Here is a 20,406-nt window from a genome sequence, read left to right on the forward strand (position 1 = left end):
TGAGTCTTGAAAACGTCTTCATTCAAATCGTAATGAAAAAGGTTGCTGTCACCTTCCAAGAAACAGCTGCAGGTTCTCTTCAATCATCACGTAACAGTGAACCTAACTTATCTTCCTCCCTCCTTAGCTGCCCTTGCTGGTAACTGATGGAGTGACAGGAAGTAACTGGGACAGCTAGGTGTTTATTTATCATCTGATGTATCTCCTCTATGTGTGTTCCCTGTGTCCTGACCTTAAGGACCTGTGAGGAGCAGTTAAATTACTGATTCCTTTTCCCTTGCCTTAGTGCTGCCAGGGAACACCAAGCAAAGAGAGAACCAGGGATCGGTGGCATGCTATCGTACTGTTCCTATCTCTTGCTCCAAAAGTTTCTTCAACAGAAATCTGAAGAACCCCCAGCTCTTAGCAGACTCCACAAGCTGGAGGTGAGTGGCCGAGCCCAGCCACACCTCAGTGTAAAGAACAAACTCAGGGACAAGCATCAGTAGTCTTCAAGCCAGCCACGTGCCTAGACATGCCCCATAACCCTAAAGGAGAATCACATTCAGCACTGCAGGCAACAGCCCAGCTATCTTTCACATTCTTAGGTCTGTCTATCTCACAGGCTTATACTCAAGAAAAAGCTTATTAGGGAGTTCTTCTTTGTGGATTAATGATCATTTCCAGAAACGCTTGCAAGGAAAGCTCCTTTTCCAGTTCTGACACCACAGAAAAGATCCTTTTGTGCTATCAGTCACCATGAGAGGTAGTCCAGTGCCACTCCGGCTACTGAGAGCTTCTAAGAACCAAGTGCAAGCACAGCAGCACGGCCCTCCTCTCGTGACTGAGCGAGTTGCTCAGATTATGTACCTGCCAAAGTGGCCTGGTGGGGGGAGATGGGAAAGGAGGGGGCGAGGGAAGGACAAGGCTTGTAGGTGACTGAATACTCCAGACACTGGACAGCACGCAGCAGCTTCTGGCTGATGGTTCTCTGTATGTTAGGGTCAGTGGTTATGTCTGTTATGTGTACCCGGATGCTCCAGAAAGCACGGGAGCCAAGTGGATGGCAAGAGAGTGGTCAGAGCATGCCAAAGCCCTCGCAGCCCTCACTGATGGCCAGCTGAAGCATCCTGTGCACCTCTTCATATGAGTCATACGTAGGGAGGCACAGCTGGTTGAAACTGGAAGGCCAAGGGGAGAGAAGTGATTAACTCACACCACCAGAAACATTGGCAAGGGCTGGAAAGATAATCCCCCGTGACAGCATGCACCAGGCAGTCAGATACCCACCACGTGTGTGCAGTTGGTAGCGTGCTATGGGTCGGAGTGGCAATAATCTGGAATGAGGGACAGAGGGCGGCAAAGCCTCCGGGTGGTAGCTGAGACGAGCCTGTTGTGAACTGAAGCAGCCGAGCCAACTCCTCCTGCGTCAAACTGGAAACCACAGTCCAAAACCACCTCATGACCTGGCGGGGAGAGCACAAGGTTGGGGTCACACCTATGTGCAGCTTAGGATGTGACCCCTGGGGGAAGGAACAGGATATCCTGAAGTGGGGGTGGGCCCCAGTTACTGCACGCAGGTAGGAACGGCTCGAGTCGACAACCTCTTTAAAAGGAATTGATATTGTTACACGGTCAGGAGTGTAGTCGCTGATTACTTGGTTCTATTTCTCTGCCTTTCCAATGTATTGCCTCTGTGGCAGCAGCATGACAGCCCTTAGGGACCAGGGTTCCCGTCTGCCTGGATGACCACCTGCCCTTCCCACATATATCACTTTCCCACATATATCCCAGTTGATATGTCTGCTTCTCCGACTACTCGACTTTTTCCTTCTGAAACTTTTTCCTTACAAGACAGCACAAATTCGACTAAAAGAAATTTGGCCCACTTACCTTTTCTCTGAAATGCCATGAGCCACCAACGACCACCGCATGGGCTTTGAAGTCAGACACACTGATGTCTCCAGTCCCACACATCAGCAGCTGGAGAATAGTCAGGTGTTACTAGGATAGTCAGAGGGGCAAAGTCCCACCATAAGGTCAAAATATGTTAACATGCAAAATGTGGAATACAGAAAACACCAAGAAAGAGACATAAGGTGAGGTCATAATGCCAGAATACTGCTTTAGGAAAATCAATTATAATAGGCCAATGGTTCCTAACCAGTGTGGGAAAAATCACACAGCTTAAAAAAAAAAAAAAGATAGATAGACAGATGCCTATGGCCTTACCCCAGACCTATTGAATCAGAATCTCTAGGGACAGGTTACAAGCTTGTGTATTTTGAAAAAGTTTCCCGAGGGCTTCTGATGCGCACCCCTAATTAAGAACTGCTGCTATATATTATTTTGAATTGAAACAGAGGACAGAAAGGGAACCAACTATTTACTGACTGTCTGCTCTGGATGTGGCCTGGGAATACCAGGGGCAAAAGCAGGCCCTTCCCCTTTCATGAAGACCCCCAGCCCCATTTATGAATTTGTTAGATGGCCTTTCCTTTTTCCCCAGATCCATCCTTCTTTTCTGGATTGAACTTCTACTACCATCCCTTCAGCCCTGCCTCTACTTGGTCAGATAAATGAAAAATAATGCCAAAAAATGAGAACATTAATGACATCAGAACCCTAAACATCTTGTTGATGTTCTAATTTGGTTCAAGATCCAGCAAGTTACTTAGCAGACTCTAAGTACTCATCCAATAGCTATAAAGAATGAAACAACCTAATCAAAGAAAAGAAAAGCCCAAATTAAGCCTGAGAAGCTTGGCTCCTTCAAAAAGAACTTGCTAAGCTAATGAGTAACTAAGAGCAGAATGGGGAACAACCGTTAAGAGACTGCGTCCTCCCTCCTATGCACTTTATGAATTGTTACAAATGCTTTGCTTCAGGGTAAAACAAATTACACCAGAAGCTGTTCCTCAGCCCAGAAAATGACAGCAAGAGGTGACAGGTCTGTCAGAAACTTCAGGCTGAGAGATGGAGAGTTCATTATTCAGATTGCATATCTAAAGGAACAAAACGTGTTGAAAATTGCATGAGACTTTGATTCTTGTTCTCGAAGCCAATTCAATTAACAAGAATAAAAACTGTGCAAGACGACCTGAAACTACTTTTTGTTTCCCCATTTTGAAAGAAGAACTTCCTCCCTATAGGAAATAGTTTACAGAAACATGCCCCTCATAAAGGCTACAGGAAGTTAAAGCTAAAGCTAGTAACTTGCATTGTGTATATCATCTGTGAGCAGCAGGTAAAAGCAAACTGGTTTTATTTTTTATCTATACCTGAAGTTCATAGAACTTCAATTTTGCTAATTATAGCAAGGTATTTACCATCTTATAGCTGCATTTTGGGTGTTACAGGATCTAAAATAAGAATATATTAACTATATAGTGTTGTAACACAAAGCTGTGAGATGCATCACATCTTTTGGTTTGTTTCCTTCACTAGAATGTAGCTCTATGAGGACAGGGACTTGGTCTTATTCATTCCTAGCTCCCCAGTTCTTCAAAAGCACATGGCATATAGAAGACACTCAATAAACAGTCTCTGAACAAATAAATTCTATTATTCCCTTAAATCAACTTTAAAGGTCATAGGATTTACAAAGACTGTACAGGATACCAACATTCTTTACTACTTGACAGTATCAATAATCTTTGATGAATAAATATTAATTATTACTATTCATAATTAGTAATTTGCTGATTCCTAATTTTCACATTCAAATTTTTTAAAAGCTGGAGAAAGGGTCCATGCATGGAAGAGCGACAAAGGTAAAACCAACACTTAAAGGGCTTTCCTACTGCATCTCATAACAGAAGGTGCAGTAATCCAGTTCCTGTGGGCATAATAAAAAGCAAGCCAAGAATAGGGGGTGTCAATTGTAAGCACTTACCTCAAGCTCATTCTCATCAAAAATAGCCAAAAGGTTCTCAGGGACCAACTCATTCAGGCCTGAAACAAAGTAGCCAAGTTAAAGCCATATCCACACCATGGGTACAAGTATTTTCACCTCAAAGCCAAGAGTAGACAGGATCCCACCTTTTAGGAAATGTTCCACTTCCTCTTTCACTTGACTGGCCAGCCGATACTGGGCCAGCAAATTTAAATAGAAGATTTTATTCGTGTTGGTGACTGGGGTTTGAGCTCCACCTGTCATAAGTTCTACGACCTGAAAGAAGAGGCAAAAGACAGGGAGAGGATGTGGACTGGAGTTTATGAGATGACATGTGCCCAGTATGTCCCACAAACACAGCATTATTGAACTCCACCATGGTCACAAGCTCCTGCTGTGCGTTCAGGTTTTCAACACACTTGGTTTTATTTAGTTACTAAGCTTAAGGTTTCCTACTGCTATTGCTATATATTCTCCTCGTTACTGTTTCTGAAGTGGGTCTCTCAGTAAGTCTCCTCTGACCTGGTCAAACAGTGGTGATGCAACAGGAAGATATTATGGTTCCTTGTTAGCAATATTTTAACATTTCTATGATCCAAAATTGAACCATTACTGACCTCTTCTCTTAAACCCCTGAGCCAATTGAGAATAAATAAAACCATATAAGTAGTGAAGAAGTCTTCTCAGGTCTCAAAAATTCTAAGATGGGCATAGATGTTCCCTACATTCTTCTATTTCCAACGTGAGTCAATGGAAAAAGCCACGGCTTGATACTTGGAGACTAACTTGCTACAGGATTTCAGTCACTTAGATATTTGGGCCCCCCATTTTTCTATCTGCAAAGAAAAAGCTGAACTGCATGATTCTCAAATAGAATTGGCACACCCCTTCCAATAAATGGCCCCTAAGGGAGCTTTGAGGAAGCCCTGAAGCACAGTTTAATGCCACAGCCCCAGAAAACCTGTGTACAATGACCATGGTTGTCTTCATAGGTGAGTAGTGAAGGCCTCCATTTAGTTACAAGATCAGATTTTAAGGTCCTGACGACAGCATGGTAGGGACGGAACTTTGCTCCAGAGCAAGGATTCTCAATGGATCTAAACGTGTAAGACTTTTTTCTGTTACTGTGCACAATTCTGGATATTTTTATTTTATGTGTGTAAGCATTTCTAACTAGTAGCCTAAGTAGTAAATTACTAAGATTTAGTATTCATATTAAATCCATTTAAAATCAGTACTCCCCTAGGCCTGTGGACCCTAATTCAGTACTCCACTGACTCTAGACACCTTGCAGTGCTGGGTCAGGAAGACAGGCTCCGCCCACACACGTGCAAAGGCCGTCAGCTGGGATCCCCACAATGTTCACAAAGGTATCTGATTATCAGTTCAGTGCTATCAGTGATCACAAATTTTCAGTCATCGCTATTTTGCTTTCAATTATTTATAACTGCAACTTTAGCTTCATCGTTACCATTTGATATTATTTAACCCCAGGATGTAAACAAAACCACATTTGCATCAGAAATACTTTTGGCCATTAATTTTCTAGTAAAAAGTTTAAAAATATATACGCACAGTGTTAAAATAGAAGTCATCTACATCCCTGCCCCTAACGTTAAGAAAGACACTGTCATCCCTTCCAAAGCTGCTTGTGCAGTGACAATTCACTATCACTTAGTTTCTTCTCTACTGGAAAGTAGGAATGGGTGGGATGGATGGGTATACATGCCTTTGGCTCCACTTAAATAGGCCAAGACCATACAGTGTGGGATGCAGTGCCCCAAAGCTATGCTCTCCAATATGGTTGTCACTAGTCACACGTGGTTATTTAGAAATTCAGTTATTTGCTCACACCAGCCACATTCTGGGCGCTCAAAAGCACAAACAGAGAACACTTCCATCATTGCAGAAAGTTATACTAGAGAGCCCTGCTCTAGAGAAGGCTGGGAAATGGGACCCACAGGCTTCAGTTCTCTTTCTCACCTTATCCAATTGACCTGATTTGTTATATTTCTCTTCTGCAAAGACCAGCTCCATCTCACTCATGTCATTGTTGAGGATGAAACAAACTTTAGATTTGTAGAATTCTGGGTCATCTGTTTCAAAGTACTGAGGAGACAGAAAGACACAGAACAGAACATGACTACTCTTACCCAGAAACGAAATTTGTAACTGCTTGGAACCACTTGCCCATTCAACCTTAAGAATAATAAGCTGAGGGTGGAGAGATTCCAGAGTCAATGGCCAGGGGCCTTAGTAGAAAATGCACACCTAAGAGTTACCTTGTAATGCATGCGCAGTCCTATGATTTGGGCCAAGAAAGAACGGGTGAAGCGAGCTCGGACCAACTGCTTGTAGGCTCCTCCTAGAGAGGACTCATAGAGACACTTGCCCACCAGGCGCCCTGCAAACTCATACATCTTCAGGCGCAGATGAGCGGGGCGATTAGGGTTGGGATGCACCTGTCAAAGAGAAAGATTAAATGGCCCTGGGCCATTTTTCTTCAAGCCTAGTTCTGTGAAGATCCTCCCTCCCCAACTCCATCCCAAGGGAGCAAGAATTTCAGCGTTAAGATCAAAGAGCCCATCCAAATGGCATTAGTTGTTTGGCAGCCACCAATGAATAATTCAAAGTGATTGGACGGGGCTTCCCTGGTGGTGCAGTGGTTGGGAATCCGCCTGCCAATGCAGGGGACATGGGTTCGAGCCCTAGTCCAGGAAGATCCCACATGCCGCGGAACACCTAAGCCCGTGCGTCACAACTACTGAGCCTGCGCTTTAGAGCCTGTGAGCCACAACTACTGAGCATGTGTGCCACAACTACTGAAGCCTCCATGCCTAGAGCCCGTGCTCCACAACAAGAGAAGCTACTGCAATGAGAAGCTCGCGCACCGCAACAAAGAGTAGCCCCCACTCACCGCAACTAGAGAAAGCCCGCGCGCAGCAACGAAGACCCAGCACAGCCAAAAATAAATAAATAAATAAATTTATTTTTTTAAAAAAGTGATTGGAGGATAAAGGGCAAAGATGGACTTACATTAAATTGAAGAATCTTATATTTATTTCATGGTCCCTGGCTGCAAACGGAAGTTAATCACTGGATGATATAATGCCTTTTCCCTAAACCAGAACTTCTTTCAGCCAAAGTCTACTTCTCTACTCCACCTAGTCAAAGATCTCGTACAGGGGCTTCCCTGGTGGCACAGTGGTTAAGAATCCACCTGCCAGTGCAGGAGACATGGTTCAAGACCTGGTCCAGGAAGATCCCACATGCCGTGAAGCAACTAAGCCCATGCACCACAACGACTGTAGAGCCTGTGAGCCACAACTACTGAAGCCCGCGTGCCTAGAGCCCGTGCTCCGCAACAAGAGAAGCCACCACAATGAGAAGCCCGTGCACCGCAACGAACAGTAGCCCCCGCTCTCCACAACTACAGAAAAGCCCGTGCACAGCAAGGAAGACCCAACACAGCCAAAAATAAGTAAATAAAATAAATAAATTTTAAAAAAAGAGAGAGATCTTGTACAGCATTCAATTGCTTCAGGTATGTTGTGAGAAAAGTGGCTTAATTATTAAAACACTAAGGAGTAGAACAGCCACTGTATTATAATGCTTTTAAGTTAAATATTCATCTGTCTGCATTTTCTCTTATTTTACAGATGAAATAATGAAGGCAAAGAGGAGGGAGGCAATCTGATTAGTTCAAACTCTACTAGTCTCTTCATTATAACGCAATCCACATTTTCCTCCCACCCACGTGGAAGTCACAGACTCACTAATGCTTGGTTGGTGTCACTGAATCGGGTGAAGAGCTGATTGGTGGTGTCAAATAGTGCTTTGCAGATTAGCTCAAACCATTCCCGGCGAGGCCCTCCCCAGTCCAGAGCTGGAAAGTATAATAAAAATAAAAAGTGACCCTGGCCCACCACCGCTTATCACTTTTGTTCATTTATTCATCATTTTATACTCTCCGATCCTTACTTCCTGCATTCCACCACCTTGGTGTCCCCCATTCCATCCCACCTCAGCTACGGACTTGTATTGAAATCCCCTCTTTCTGTAGGATTAAAGGTATTCTGATCACTAAGCTAATGCCTCCTAGTGTGGGGATACAGATCAGAGAGCCTAGGAAACTGACATTTCTCTACAAAGGTTACTTTACCCTTCTGCTTCAAACTCTCCCTCCAAGTCCCTGTATGTATGTGCTTTACAAGGTCTACCAAGCTATTAGCCATTAAACGCCACCCTTTTTGTCTTGACTCATGACTTCTTTTTCCCAGGGAAAAAGAAGCTGGGGCAGGGGTGGCGAGTATGTGTAGGGGGGTGTTTTTGTTTTTGTGCATGTGGGGTAAGGACACAAGGAGGAGTGGGAAGGAGAGTTAAAAAAGATGAATATGAAATTTCAAAACTGACCTTCTTCGTCCTGAAAAACCACTTCAAAGTTCTTGCTCCAATCTGAGATGGAGAAATTCCGAGTGGCTTTCAGAGACTGAAAAGCAGTGAGAGAAAAAGAAGGGAAACTGTCAGAACACTGGCCGGTATCTCTTGGGTATTAAAGACAAAAACACAAGAACATTGCCATTGTCCATATAATAACCACAAGTACCTGGAGGCAGTATATTACTCATAAATAAGTTTTAATACTACCATCTTATATTTATTTATTTATTTTTAATTTTTTATTATTATTTTTTTGTGGTACACGGGCCTCTCACTGTTGGGGCCTCTCCCGTTGCGGAGCACAGGCTCCAGACACGCAGGCTCAGCGGCCATGGCTCACGGGCCTAGCCGCTCCGCGGCATGTGGGATCTTCCCGGACCGGGGCACGAACCCGTGTCCCCTGCATCAGCAGGCGGACTCTCAACCACTGTGCCACCAGGGAAGCCCACCATCTTATATTTAAAATGTAAATATCTCCAGAAGAAATCTAAAATTAAAAAAATAATCCAATTCATATTTACACCATTGCCTTACTGGAAAGTTGAAACTTCTTTTTTTTTAATAATCCTCATTTTATTAATGAGAAAACTCTTAAATAAAGAAGTAACAATGGCTCAGATCAGTAAGCTGTCAGCAAGAGAACCAAGGAGTCTTGGTTTTCAGTAAAGTACAGTCTATCCGCTAGACATTTTTAGCCACAAGGCTAGGTTCAGACAGGAAGCCATGCCACAAGGAGAATGTGGCTGAGAAAAGGGGTTTCCAGCAGCACCTACCAGAGCTAAATAACACAAACACTTTCTGGACAGGGACCAAGGCCTTCTCATTCTCAAGGAACGTAAGAACTATGCCAGTGTCTATGTAATGGAGACAGACACACATCAGGTGTTCCTTTTCCATCAGGCCAGAGTGACAACAAAAATCATTTCCAGGCTTCCCTGGTGGCGCAGTGGTTAAGAGTCCGCCTGCCGATGCAGGGGACATGGGTTCGTGCCCCGGTCCGGGAAGATCCCACATGCCGCAGAGCGGCTGGGCCCATGAGCCATGGCCACTGAGCCTGCGCGTCTGGAGCCTGTGCTCCACAACAGGAGAGGCCACAACAGCGAGAGGCCCGCATACCGCAAAAAAAAAAAAAAAAAATCATTTCCTTTTAATCCCACAAGAGCTCTTCTATTCCTGGGATTCAATAACAAGAACTTTCTTCTATAACAACAATGTAACACCTGCCCTTAATGCTTTTAAGTTAAATAGTCATCTGTCTGCATCTTCTCTTATTTTACAGATGAAATAATGAAGGCAAAGAGGAGGGAAGCAATCTGATTAGTTCAAACTAGTAAGAGTTCCATGAAATTGTTCAGGAGCTAGTTTAGTCTGATTTTAAAGCCAATGTGTCAACTAGTCTCTCCTTTCGATAACATACCTCCAACAAATCTGCCCCGAATTCTGTACAATCAAATGCATAGAACACCATCTTTAATACATTTAAAGAAGACAGAGACGTGGGTTTCATAAAAAAGATAACCTGCAGAATATAACCAAATATCACAGAGGTTTCTAGTTGGAAACTTTTGACAGGGATGAAACTTTACGCACCGATTCCAACAAGGCATGTCTGCTGACCTTCAGGGTGACTTTGGAATGTGGTCTTTTCATATGTACCTGCCGAAGCTCTCTCTGGAAAAAGTTCACCTTGTCCTGAAAGGTCTCAGAGCCTCCTAAGGAGCAGCAAGATCCATCATGATTACAGCCTCATTATAAGACACCTGTGCAGGCCACCTCTACACCCTCAGGCATCCAGATATCTGGGGTCAGTGCCTACCCCATCAGAATCCCTGTCCAAACTCACCTAGGTTTTTATGGAGTGAGCGGATGAACGTGGCCGCTAGGATGTTCCTCTCCTTACAGCTGAGCTCCACAGGAGGCTGAATGCCATCATCCACCACCAGTGTGAGCAGCTTATGGACAGGGTCAGGGCCAAGGTATGAAAACTAACAAAAGGAAAAGGAAAAAAAGAAAAGGAGTTAATCTATAAAGCCCTCAAATCCAGCAAAAACCCTTCACATCCCTACCCTTCTGACCAACCAACAAAAACAAGTTAAGCCTGTTTTCCCCAAGTAAGTACCTACCAGGAGTACATCTCCTTGTTTTTCACCTCAGTGCTCTATGATTCAGATTTTATTTTAAATTACTCGAGTCACAGAGACCACTTTTAGTTAGGATCACAGGCAACACTACAGACTTTCCAACATAAAATATAAGAAGGGTGAAAGCAGGAAGGATATGTAAAATAGCAAATGAGCACCTGAATAGGTTGGGCAAGCTGGCTGGGGGAAAATGATTTGCCTTTAGATTCCAAAAGCTCAGAAGAGTTTAAAAAAAAAACCCACTTTAAAAAAATTAAAAAATTTTTTTTAATAGATGAGACTACTCGTGCTAAAAGAGCTGTCTTTGGCACGCTGGGAAGCCAAGCTCAGGTCAGAGTTACCAGCACCCTCTCCATTAACTTAGTCTTAGGGACAAAAGGTAACTGTTGAAGTATTCTGACTTGCTACCAATTGCTGTTTCTGTAGGCACGTGTCCTCCTAGAACTACATCCTTCACGAGGAGGTAACAACTCCTTCTTTATTTGGCAATAAATCCTGTGTGCACAATGAGAACTTCCAGAAACACCAAAAGTCCTTCAAGGAAAAAAGAAAAGGTTGAGATGTTGGAGGCTGAAGCCTGCTCTACACGAACCGGATGTAAGGTTCAACTTACTTTTGTTCCTGGGCACACTCGGAAGGTATAAAGGCGCCAGGGAATGATTTTCAGGTAGAACTCCTTCACTGAGAATTGCTGGAGGACCAACATATAGAAAATGAAGTGAATGATAAATAAAGAGGTTCTATTTGGGTATAATAATTCAAATATCAGTCCCCATCTACATTTCTCATGGTAACCCTTTTCCTCTCTGAACAAAGAAGATAATTTAGGACTGAAATCAAATAGAAAACATCAACTCTATCTTAAAATATGCAAATTTAAAGTATTATTCTCACCATGCAATTTCACATAGATATTTCATAACCTTAATACTCAAGTCTTACTACCATTTCCAAATATCTGAGATCAGGTTTTCACTTTATAAGTAGATAACATTTCACCTAGAAACAATCAAAATCTCCTTCTGTTTAGCCAGATGCTCTCAGAGAGACTTCTTCCAAGTCAGTGGACAGGGAACACCAGTGGCCCACGCCCACTGCTTTATCTCTATTTGAATGGCACCAAGGATTTGCTGGGGAAGAGGGGGTGGGGGATGGGAGGAGTCTCATACAAAAAAGTTCATAAAAATCCTTTATGTCAGAATAAAAAGAGGTCTGTTGCCATTTACAATAAAAGAAAAGACAATGCAATAACTTTTTAATCTAAAAAAAACCCCTGGGCTTCCCTGGTGGTGCAGTGGTTGAGAGTCCGCCTGCCAATGCAGGGGACACAGGTTCGTGCCCCGGTCTGGGAAGATCCCACATGCCACGGAGCGGCTGGGCCTGTGAGCCATGGCCATTGGGCCTGCGCGTCCGGAGCCTGTGCTCCGCAGCGGGAGAGGCCACAACAGTGACAGGCCCGCGTACCGCAAAAAAAAAAAAACCCTGTGGGGCTTCCCTGGTGGGGTAGTGGTTAACAATCTGCCTGCCGGGACGCGGGTTCAAGCGCTGGTCCAGGAAGACCCCACATGCTGCGGAGCAACTAAGCCCATGTGCCACAACTCCTGAGCCTGTGCTCTAGAGCCTGCAAGCCACAACTACTAAGCCCGCGTGCCACACTACTGAAGCCTGTACACCTAGAGCCTGTGCTCCACAACAAAGAGAGTAGCCCTCACTCGCCACAACTAGAGAAAGCCCCTGTGCGGCAACGAAGACCCAAAACAGCCAAAAATAAATAAATAAAATAAACATTGAAAAATAAATAAATAAATAAATAATTTTAAACCCTGTCATCTGAACATGTAGTAGGTCAGATTTTTTTCTTGATGTTTAAAGAACTCTTCATTAAAGAAAATTTCAAACACATACTAAAGAAGAGAAAACAGTGCAATGAAGTCATCACCAGCTTCAACAATTATCACAGCCAATCTTGTTTTATCTCTACCTCACCATTTCCCTCTTTGCCATTCCCCCAGGCCAAATTAAGGCTAGATTTTTAAATGATGAATAGTACATAGTGAAGTGTTCTAAAGTAGAACAGAATTAGAGCTCAGTTTTGGTTATGCAGTTAAAGGAATGTAATGGGATGTTTCAAGAGTCTCATTTTTCTGAGGTCCGTATGAATAAGCAAAATACAAATACTAAAAAAGAAAACCCCTAAGACAAAGCGCCTCTTAGCTCAGGGGCCTTGGGAAGTTCACCTCCTTGTCTCTGCCAAAATTTCTCTATTCCAATCCTGTACATGGATCATGACATCTGTTGTGTTTTCACAAATCACAGAATGAAAGATCAAATTGTTCTGAAATAGTACAAGGGTCCAACAGTAATTTTTACACTAGTGAGAAATCGTTAATGGTTAAAAGTACCTTTCTTTAAAACTCTGAGAGCCATGCCTTGAAAAATCTTCCTAGAAGCAATCAAACAGCAGAACGCCACAGGTGCTCTGAAATCCCAAGGCACAGACTCTCTAGACAGAGATGTAATCCAGCCAAACCAGACATGGGCAACAGAAGAGGAGGCACGGCCTTCTGCTCAACTTGAAGGAGACTCCTCAGTATCCCTGAACCCCAACACGGTAATCATCTCGCTCTGATTCTCAGACTGTTGCTTTGTGGATTTTGTAACCAAATACCAATTACAAGCAGGCTCGGGCAGGGGGCAAGAATGGGAGTTCCAACCTTTGGTGACACGTAGCAGTACACCTTCTTCGGTTTCTTCACCTTCTCAGGGGTGTGACACTCAGAGGGTGAGTCTTCATCTTCCTCCTCCAGAGCCGTGGAGGGCCGGCGCTGGGCAGAGCTCGTGTGCATGGGCGGGAGGTGCCACGGCGTGCTGGTGCAGTTGGCAGCATTATACAGATAAGCTTCAAAGTAAATGCTCACTCCTGAGGTGGACACATTGCGTTCGACAATATTCTTCTCATTCTCTGAAGTATAACAAGGAATAAGGTTTAAAGTGCAAGACAGGGGAGAGAGTTACCTATCACTAGACCTTTAGTCCACAGGGCTCTAAACCAAGTTTGGCTCAAATATCTAATATTTGTGGGGTTGGTGAGAAGAGTGCAGACGTGCAAAGAACAAGGGGCCTGAGAAGAGGACTAAATCACAGCTCTTCTCTCAACTCACCACTTAGGACAATAATGTCAAATTCGCCATTATTGATTGGCTGGTCTTGGTACGAAATGCAGGCATGGAAGCAGCCTCGAGAATGCAGGGTGAGCCGCAAGAACACCTGGCAGGTCTGCCGGTTGGATGTCACTGACTTCTCAAATGAGACACCAGTGCTCTCTTCTTCCAGAGGACCGAGCTACAGGAGGAAAACAAAGCATCACCAACCATACATAATTTTCCCTGTTTGCACAGTAATTTACTCTCTACAAAGAACTTTCCTATCAACGAGCTAATCGAAGTCTCACAGTTACTAATGAGATAGGTATTGTCAGATGAAGGAAGGCAGGCACAACAGTCAGGGAGAAGGAGATGGATGGAAGTGAACTAGAGAGGGTGAGAGTGACAGGTGGGAGCACGCAGGGCAAGACGGGAGCCTGCTTACCTCATGAATGGACAGACTGTAATTGTGCTCATCTCTCAAGGACGTGGAATTGTTGGTAGGGTTGTCATACTCATCTCGGGGCACTATTTGAAGAGTGTGTGGCTGCCCACAGGTCAACACGAGAGTAGAAAAATGGCACACGATTTTGGTCTTGGAAGGAACCACCATTCCTGGAACAAAGACAATGGAACATAACGTCAGAGAGGTGATTTTTAGGGCACAAAGATCTACTCAGTCAGTGAGTCCTAAAAAGCTGGGTGCCTGCCCAGTTCCTAGGGATAAACAATACCATTATGAGGCAGAGAAAAAGAAAGAAAACAAAGAGATTAATTCAAATGAACTTTTGGGAACTCATTTTTACAAATTCTTAACCACTGCAAGCACTAAACAAAATGACAGAAAAACTTGGAGAAAACAGAACTGAGAGTTATAGATATAGTACCAAGAACCCCCCGGGAGCCTACAAGTGAAGCAGGCCTTAAAAATAAGTGAATAATTGCAAAATAAACAAACAAACTTGAAATATTTAGGTGCAAATCTAACAAAACACGTATAAGACTTGTATGTTGAAAACTACAAAACGCTGATTAAAGAAATAAATTCAGGACCTCCCTGGTGGTGCAGTGGTTAAGAACTCGCCTGCCAATGCAGGGAATATGGGTTCAAACCCTGGTCCGGGAAGATTCCACATGCCGTGGAGCAACTAAGCCTGTTCGCCACAACTACTGAGCCCACGTGCCACAACTACTGAAGCTCGCATGCCTAGAGCCCGTGCTCCGCAACAAGAGAAGCCACCTCAATGAGAAGCCCACGCACTGCAACGAAGAGTAGCCCTCGCTCGCCACAGCTTGAGAAAACCCGCGCGCGGCAACGAAGACCCTATGCAGCCAAAAATAAATAAATAAAATTAATTAATTAAAAAAAAAAAAGAAATTCAGAGGCATACCATGTTTATGAATTCGAAGACTCAACATAGCAAAGATGTCAATTCTTCCCAAATGATATATAATTTTCACACAATTCTTATCAAAATCTCAGCAAGATTTTTTGGTAGATTTAGACAGTATTATTCTAAAATTTATATGGAAAAGCAAAGGATCTAGAATAGCTAAAACAATTATAAAAAAGAAGAGTAAAGTGGAAAGAGTCAGTTTATTCAATTTCAAGACTTATTACATAGCTGTGTAATTAAGATTCTGGTATTGATGGAGGGACAGACACACAGATCAATGGTATAGAACAAAGAACCCACAAATAGATCCCCACAAATATGCCCAACTGATCCCTGACAAAGGTGCAAGAGCAATGTAATAGGGGAAAGCTAGCCTTTTCAACAAAAGATGCTGGAGCAACTGGACATTTATAAGAAAAAAAAAATCTTGACCTAGTATACAAAAGTTAACTAAAAATGGATCATGACCTTAAATATTAAATATAAGACTAGGAAACTTTTAGAAAAAAAACATAGGAGAATATCCTTGGAATCTAGGACTAGTCAAAGAGTTCTCAGATACCAAAATCATGATCCATAAAAAGAAAACAATAAACTGACTTCATCAAAATTGAAGTCTTGCTCTGTGAAAGACCCTGTTAAGGGGATGAAAAGGAAAGCTAAAGCTTGAGAGAAAACATTTGCAAACCACATTTCTAACAAAGGACTTAAAGAACTCTCAAAACTCAATAGTAAAAAACAAAAAATACATTTAGAAAATGGGTGAAAGACATGAAAAGACATTTCATCAAAAAGGGCACACAGAGGGCAAATAAGCATATAAAAAGATGTTCAACATTGTTAACCACTAGGGATATGCAAATTAAAACCACCATTTATAATGGCCCCAAACTGGAAACAACCCAGATGTTCTTTAACTGGTGAATGGTTAAACAAAGTATGGTATATTCACACCAAGAAATACTACCCAGCTATAAAAAGGAACCAACTACTGATATACTCAACCTGGATGAATCTCCAGAGAAATATGCTGAGTGAAAAAAAGGTATGTTCACCAAAAGGTTACATATTGTTATGATCCCATTTATATAATATTCTTGAAATGGCAAAATTACAGAAATGGAGAACAGATTAGTGGGCTGCCAGGGGTTAAAAAACAGGTGGGTGAGGGAGGGAAAATGGGTGTGGCTGTCAAAAGGCAACATGAAGGATCTTTGCGGTGATGGCAATGTTCTGTGTCTTGACTGCATCCATGTCGATAACCTGGCTGTGATACTGTACTTTAGGTCTGTAAGATGTCACCACTGGGAAAAGTGGGTCAAGGTACAGAGCATCTCTCTGTATTATCTCTTACAACTGTAGGCGAATCTACAGTCATGTCAAAATAAATAGTTCAGTTTTAGTTTAAAAAGAAAAGGGCTGGTACACATTATAAGGATATGAACTGTTCTCCACTGGCGGCAGGAGGCAAGGTGATGCTAATTCGTGTGGAAAGGAGCCTGTGAGTGAGTCACTGAAGCAAAGGAGGAAATACCTGGAGAGGGAGAAGGCTTGGGAGCCACCTTGTCCGGAGGCTTCCTCTGTTATAAGAGAAAGAAAACTGAGGACCTTTCATGCAAACATATGCAAATCTTCTCAAGACCCCTCTTGTTATGGTTTGACTCCCAAAGTGGACACCAACCTGGCTAGTATCTAATGACACCGTCAAAAGGAAGCCAAGGCAGGGCAAACAGGGCAGCCAGGGTCTCAGCACACTAAATGGTATGTTGTAGAACCAGGAGTCAGAGATTATACTTTTAGGCTTTAAAGCCCATGAACATCTATTGTCTGGCACAAAGGACCACAAGGGGGTAAAAAAAGTTGAGACAGAGGCCTCAGTTCTTAAGATGCTAGAAGCCTGGGCAGACACTCTTCAGTAAGAAGTAAAACACATACTGGCAGCAAGGGTAGGATTAGGGTGCTTTTACTTGAAAAGGTTTCAAAAATCAGAAGACTTTACCTTTGGTCTATTCTGGCACCCTTACCCCTTAAGAACTTACCCGGCTGAGGACACAGCAATTCCACTCCTAGAGAAATGAAAACATATGTGCACACAAAAACTGTACACAAATGTTCACATCAGCATTATTCATGGTAGTCAAAAGCGAAAACGACCCAAATGTCCATCAACTGATGAATGGATAAATAAAATGTGGCATATCCATATAATGTAATATTATTTAGCAATAAAAGAAATGAGGTACTGATTCATGCTATAGCATGGACAAACCTCAAAAGCATTATGCTAAGTGCAACAAGCCAGTCACAAACGGCCACATATGTTATGATCATGCTTTTATGCAATGTAAATGGTAGAGTAGTACCCAGAGTATGCAAATCCACAGAGGCAGATCAGTGGTTACCTAGGGAGAAGGGATTTGGGGAAAATATGGAGTGACCTGGGTACAGGGTGATGGGGCGATGAAAATGCTCTAAAATTGACTGTGGTGATGGTTATACAAGTCTACAAATTTTTAAAACCACTAAATTGTGTATTTTAAATGTATGAATTATATAGCATGTGAATTAAATCTCAACAAAGGCACTGTTTAAGAAAAGAAGAAGAAGAAAGGAAAAGAAAAAGGAATGGAGGGAGAGAAAGAAAGAAAAAACAACCTACCAGGCTGAAAAATCTTGTAGTAGGGACTATAGGCCACGTTTAATCCACCAAGCTTCACTGAGATTTCGTACCGCCCAGCCCTGCGCACAGTGAAGGCCACCTTGACCACGTTGGAACTGGGCTCCTGCAGGACTTCCTGGGTCACTGGAATTTCCACTGCTAGCTCAACATGAGAGATGTGAACTCTTAGTCCTACAGGCCGATGTGCAGGAAAGGGCTGCCCGTTCTTATAGAATAACTGCGGTGGAGAGAAGAGGGACACCCATTATCGAGCAGGGGGAGAAAATCATTTCTTGTGTTACCTGAGAGAGTGTGGGGAGGGAGGAGGTGACTGGTAAATCCCTGTATCCACCCACTCCTACAGTCCTGCTCACACAAGAGGGAACAAATTCTCTCAGTGCTTCAAAGAAAACCATTAAGCCACAAACAAATTCTTAATGTATTCTGAGGAAACAGGTAAAATACGCCATTGAGTCCATTTCAACTTGACACTTCTGAACCACAGATGCTGCCTACCCTGTCTTACTTACCCTTTTTTTTTTATTATATTATCACTGCTAACCCAAACGTAAAGGTAAGTCAGTGGGTACCACTGGCACTGAGTGAACAAAAGCACTAGGCAGGGCTAGTGGGGTTCAGACTATGGAGCTAAGCACAAGGCTGCAGTGGAGAAGCCATTGCAGGGGGCAGCAAACTTTCTGCAGAGGGCCAGAGAGTAATGCTGTTGGTATGCGGGTCATACACAGTTAGTTACTCAACTGTGGTTAACTCTTCAAACGTGAAAGCATCCATAGGCAGTACAGGAAGATGAATAGGTGCGGCTGTGTTCCAGTAAGTCTGTATTTATAGAAGCAGGAAGTGGGCCTGATTTGGCCCTTGGGCCATGGTTTGCCAACCCCTAATCTGTAACACCTACTCTTTTCAGCAATATTCTTCTCATTTTGAAAATGTAACATTAAGCTTTATACTTCTTCCAAGCTAAGCACCTATTAAACCAAAACGATAGAGAAATGTGTGACTCTTCAGATGTTCACAATTCCCAAGTTCCTGGGGGGTGGGGGTGGGGAGGTGTTGGAGAACATGAACGTTTCAGGCCAGCACCACCAACAGACTGAACTGGATTCTGGAAGGCAACTGACTCAGAAACCCCAGTGGGTACGGAGACAGAAACATGCCCTTACATGCACTCGGAAGGCCATGCTGTGGCCCACCTCATACGGGTCCTTCCAATCCCAGGAGACTTTGCAAGACCGGGGATCCAGGTAATTTCCCCGCACGTAGTCATATATAGTCCGGTCCCCTCGGCGTTCTCGGTCCTCATTCTGGAGGAAGCTGACTACACGTGCGGCAAGCTCAAAGAGGAACTTAATTGTGAAGAAGAATGCAACCACAGACACTGTGATGCCACCTATGTAAAAGAGAGAACACACACACCACCCGCCAGTTACACATTACAGCTTCTCAGCATGGAACAGGCCAGACATCTGTCAAGCAAGAATTCCAAAGACACCCTCTACTGGGTCACTACCTCTGTCGGTGAAGAGAGGAACTTCCATAGCAGGGTCCTCGGACCAAATCCCACCCACTGCCTGTTTTTGTAAATAAAATTCTACTGAAACACAGCCCCACCCACTTATTTACTGTTGTCTAGGGCTGCTTTTGCCCTAAAGCCGCAGAGTTCAGTAGCTGTGACAGAGACTGTATGGCCTGGGAAGCTGAAAATATTTACTCTTTGGCCCTTTACAGAAAAAGATTACCAACCCTTGTTCTACACCATGGTCCACATACGATGCCTACCCCCAACCTCCCGTCACGTACTGGGGTCCTAACATAGTAAAAAGAATGCGCACTCTACTCTCTCCATTTGGAAGCCTTGCCCTTCCTTGGTCACTTGGCAAAAGCCCTCCCAAATCCCTGCCACAGTTAGAGGTTCCTTCTTCTGGGCTCCCTCAAACGCCCGTGCATTCATTCATCTATTATAACTTTTCTCCCCCTTCATGTTATGAACTCCATGGAGGCAGATTTTTGCCTTATTCGACTTTGACTCAACAGGAAACAGCATCTGGCACTGGCCATAATTACTCAATAAATATTTCTCAAATGAATGAATTCCACTGCCAACTCTGTGAAGGTACATTCTGGCATGCCTGGAAATATTTCTAAGTCTATTTTCAAGGAGAAAGGGGGAGGTAAGGAGGCAAAAAATGATATAAGCAACCCTAACAAAGAAATAAGAGAGAGCTCTTTCTATAACGTACCAATAACGTAAAACATCAGGTCCCTTCAATGCCAACAGACAGCCGAGGATCACAGCTGCAGCTGCAAAAGAAAACTTGTTTAGTTTTTCCTCTAACTCTTCCTTACAGCTGTCTCAGAGAGAGACAAAGCAGAGCATGTGGCTTGAGCCTACCATCTCCAGCCTTACTATCCCTGCTCTCTCTCTAGCTTGACAGGTGCCCTACAACACTTCAGAGAAAGAGAGACCATCATTCCCCCCTAAAGACTTCCAGTCTACCAACCACCCTAGGAATACCACAAACAGCCACTTCTAATTACAAAATGTAATAGCATGGCTTTCATCTTCTTGGATCCAGGGCTCCAAGACAGTTTACCTCCCCATGCAAAGTGGTACTAATTTACACAGGCAAGGAAGATAATGGAGTCACTTTCCCCTTATGTTTGCCTTCTGGAAGTAATTCATCTAAGTAGAAATAGTTATATAAAATGTTTAAAAGGATTATTATCATCATGT

General features: G+C 43.3%; 1 protein-coding gene across 1 annotated transcript; it reads right to left on the reverse strand.

The window, feature by feature from the left end:
* Window positions 1-1,057: 1,057 nt before the first annotated feature.
* Window positions 1,058-19,066, reverse strand: AREL1 (apoptosis resistant E3 ubiquitin protein ligase 1; the record flags this gene model as incomplete). Its single annotated transcript, XM_079699361.1, has 17 exons — window positions 1,058-1,160; window positions 1,270-1,445; window positions 1,873-1,962; window positions 3,875-3,933; window positions 4,021-4,150; window positions 5,858-5,983; window positions 6,157-6,336; window positions 7,651-7,760; window positions 8,288-8,363; window positions 9,905-10,026; window positions 10,158-10,299; window positions 11,069-11,146; window positions 13,170-13,417; window positions 13,617-13,797; window positions 14,044-14,213; window positions 17,655-17,892; window positions 18,836-19,066. Coding segments are annotated over 17 exons (2,460 nt in total), but the record flags the coding sequence as incomplete, so codon positions are not given.
* Window positions 19,067-20,406: the final 1,340 nt, after the last annotated feature.

This window comes from Hyperoodon ampullatus (genome assembly GCF_949752795.1).
Source record: "Hyperoodon ampullatus genome assembly, chromosome: 3".
Lineage (NCBI taxonomy): Eukaryota > Metazoa > Chordata > Mammalia > Artiodactyla > Ziphiidae > Hyperoodon > Hyperoodon ampullatus.